The sequence below is a fragment of the Nannospalax galili genome, unplaced genomic scaffold (assembly GCF_000622305.1).
Source record: "Nannospalax galili isolate Female #2095 unplaced genomic scaffold, S.galili_v1.0 scaffold2127, whole genome shotgun sequence".
NCBI lineage: Eukaryota > Metazoa > Chordata > Mammalia > Rodentia > Spalacidae > Nannospalax > Nannospalax galili.
This window is the reverse complement of record NW_008356163.1, coordinates 593,126-596,966: the sequence shown is the minus strand read 5'-3', so window position 1 is coordinate 596,966 and position 3,841 is coordinate 593,126. Positions and strand designations below refer to the sequence as shown.

At 36.6% G+C, this 3,841-nt stretch overlaps 1 protein-coding gene across 1 annotated transcript; it reads left to right on the top strand.

Moving 5' to 3' along the window:
• Positions 1-545: 545 nt before the first annotated feature.
• On the top strand, positions 546-3,605 carry LOC103750960 (olfactory receptor 10AG1-like; the record flags this gene model as incomplete). Its single annotated transcript, XM_008854233.2, has 2 exons — positions 546-1,489; positions 3,572-3,605. Coding segments are annotated over 2 exons (978 nt in total), but the record flags the coding sequence as incomplete, so codon positions are not given.
• Positions 3,606-3,841: the final 236 nt, after the last annotated feature.

Genomic DNA, 3,841 nt, shown 5'->3' with positions numbered 1-3,841 from the left:
GGTTTTCTGGAGATGTGAACTCCAGTGTTCAAGGGAACAAGTGGCAAGCACTAACCACTGAGAAATCCTTCCAGCCCAGTCAACCACTGTTTTTAAAAAGGAAAGATTAAAGATGAAAACTTCTTTTGTATAAGAAATAAGAAAATCCTTTGAGAGCAAAACTTTTGGTTGATAACTTTAAATACTGAATCTGACAAAAATTGATAATGATATTAAAAGAACATTAAGACGTTTCAGATAAAATTATAAATTTAAGCACATAACAAGAAAATATTGTTTCCGACAATGTACAATTATTACTATTGTACATATATCAAAATCTGGGTGGAAATGTAGCTGAATTCATAAAATAAATTTAATTTCTTGAGTTTAGCTGTATGTCAGTTAATTTTTAAGATTACAAACCTCATCTTGTAAAAAAATAAAAAAGCAAAGTAACAGTAAATGGTTATGTAACAGAATAAATAAATCCATGCATCTCATTCTGTTTGCATACAAACTTGATGGACTTGAAAAATAAATGCATTAAACATACTTAATTTATTTTATCTGCAGATGAAGAGCATATTAAATCAGAATATTCAAATATTACAATTACAGAATTTGTTCTTTTAGGATTTTCTGATATTCCTCAACTACGGTGGATTCTGTTTGGGATATTTTTGCTCATGTACTTGACTATTCTGATCTGCAACAGCGTTATAATGCTAATAACAAGAACTGATGAAACTCTTAAGACACCTATGTATTTTTTCCTTAGCAATTTTTCTTTTGTGGAAATCTGCTATGTGACTGTCACTATCCCAAGAATGCTCATGGACCTATGTACCCAAAAGGGGACTATTTCTTTGGTGTCCTGTGCTGCACAGCTCTGTTTTGTCATTATGCTTGGAGGCATGGAGTTCCTCCTTCTCACAGTGATGGCCTATGACCGCTATGTGGCCATTTGCAGCCCCCTGCACTATGCTGTAATCATGAACCATCGGGTCTGCATGCAGCTTGTGGCTGGCTGCTGGATCAGTATCATTCCAGTTGTGACTGGACAAACATACCAAATTTTCTCTTTGCCTTTTTGTGGATCTAACAAAGTTAATCACTTCTTTTGTGATGTTCCACCTCTACTCAGTCTTGCTTGTGGAGACACATTTGTGAATAATTTAGCAATCTATGTTGCTTCTATAGTATTTATTATGGTTCCTTTTGTTTTGATCATTGTCTCATATGGAAAAATTATCTGCAACATTCTGAAGCTGTCATCAGCTGGAGGTAGATCTAAAGCCTTCTCCACTTGCTCCTCTCACCTGATAGTTGTAATTTTATTCTATGGAACAGCTATTATCACTTATGCACAACCCAAAGCAAATCAACCAGAAGGAATGGGGAAGTTGTTGTCTCTTTTCTACACCATTTTGATCCCACTGTTGAATCCAATTATATATACTCTGAGAAACAAGGACATCATGGTGGCATTGAAAAAGCTGCAAAGTAAGTCATCAGCCTAGCGAAACAATTACAATTACAAGAATTTGCTAATGTATTTGTCATGTACTTATTGGAAACAGAATGGTTAGCATTTTCTAGATTCTTTAATTATCATAGTTAATATTGTGTCTTAGTATACAAAAGGTCCTTTGACACAGTTTAGTTAAGGGCTCCTATATAATCAGAGCACATATTCAAACCACCTTTTCATTAAAAAACTAAGTTATCATGCTTGGTGGTAATTTGATCTGTATAGTAAAAGACATATAACTCATGTACACAATATAAGGGTTACATAGTCAGGAGGTAAGGTTGGAATTTGTGTTCAGTTTATGTATTGTCTTATAATATGGATTTATTTTAGCCTATCATTATCAGAAAGAACTTAAATGAAAATAAACACTTGTAATGCTTTTGAAAGGTTATTTTTATTTGAAAGATTCTCTAGATAAACAGAATCTATTGAAAAATAATTTTATTCAAAAGAAAAGTAATAGTTTATGGATTGGAGAGATGGCTCAGCAGTTGAGAGCATGGCCTGCTCTGACAGAGGACCAGGGTTTGGTTCCCAGCACCCATATCTTGTCTAACATCTGTCCATAAGTCCAATTTGAGGGAATCTGACACCCTCGTGATACAATTACATACATGCAGACAATACACTCATACACATACGATTAAAATAATAAATACTTTAAAAATAATTTTAATGACATAAAGAAAATCTATAAGTGCATATACCAGACACTAGAGACACTTGGTGCCAGTTGAATCCAATATCCCTTTCAGCGTTCACTGAACGTGTAGCTCTAGTGTCAAATCTAATGAACTGTGTAAAAAATCTAGACATCTGATTTCTTGGGGAAAGGGGAAGATAAAGTGGATCTACTTCTGCGTTTATAATTAAACCAGGGTCTCACACCACTTAAGGCAGGTGCTAACCACAAATGAAGAAAGTGTCAAATAACAAGGGATACTTAAGACACTGTATTTTTAACTAGGTTTTTGAGCTAATACATTTTCATCAGATTTTTCACACCACCTAAGTTTTATTTATCTCTTCTCTCTCCCTATCTAACCTCCCCCCCATCAAAGCACCCCCATTTTCCCCTGATAATACCTGTCTCCTATTATTCCCCCACTCTTAAGATCCTCCCTTTTACCCCTATGATTCCTTTTATATCCTTCCCTCCCCTCTTCCCAGTTGAATACCCCAATTCTCCCCATTTACCCCTTGGTAACATATTTTTCCTACTATCCCCCTCTGTGGTGATCTTTCCTTCCCTTTACCTCCATGGTCCTTTCCATATTCCTGGTTCCTGTGGTCACATCAGGATATATAGTCACATATAAGGATTTTGATCCTAAGATACCCAAATGAGAGAGAACATACATCACTTGGTTTTCTGAGTCTGTGTTACTTTACTTAATATAACAGTTTCTAGTTCTAGCCATTTATTTTCAAATTTCACAAGACCCATGGAAACTCAATCAGACAAAAACCCAGCATAGAACCAGGGAAATGGTCAGCATTCCCCGAACTTAACTGGAGCTATTGGTAGCTGATTACTGATGGGTGAGGGAGAGTACATCGTTTTTAAGGGAGGGCCTCTAGATACTCTGACTAGACTACAGTGGATGAACTTTCACTGATGACACTTGGGTACAAAAACTCTACTCATTGTGTTACAATATATGACAGAATGTGGGGCTGGAGAGATGGCTCAGCAGTTAAGAGCACTGACTACTCTTGCAGAGGAGCCAGGTTTGATTCCCTGCACCCACATGGCAGCTACAAACTGTACTTAACTCCAGTTCCAGGGGAATCCAAAGCCCTCTTGTGACCTCTATGGCATTGTATGACATGGGTGCATCACATACACGCAGGCAATGCACTCATATAAATAAAATAAAATAAATATAACAGAATGCATGAAATCTGCTGTAGGGGGTTATGGGTAGTGTGGATGGAAAAAGATGATAAAGATGATGAATATGTTCTGTATGAAATGCACAAAAATTCAATAAAAATATACATTGAAAAAAAGTACATGGGAGAGGAGGTAGGAAAATGAGAGTTGATCGGGAGGATTTACTGGGAATCACTAGAGGAACTGGGGTGAATATGATCAGAATAAATTGTGTGAAATTATCCAAGTATTAAAATCATATTATATTTTAAAAGAGTGTGATTAGGTATGTTTGTCTTATGTGTATATTTCTCCTGTGTTATGCTACCTCAGCTGTCTCAGGAACCTTGCCTGGCCCTGCAGACTTCCCTGCATGCAAATGTCTCAGCTCTATTAGAAGCCGAGGGAGCCCCCAGATCGGGGATTTTCCCAGACCCGTCTTGTTGAAT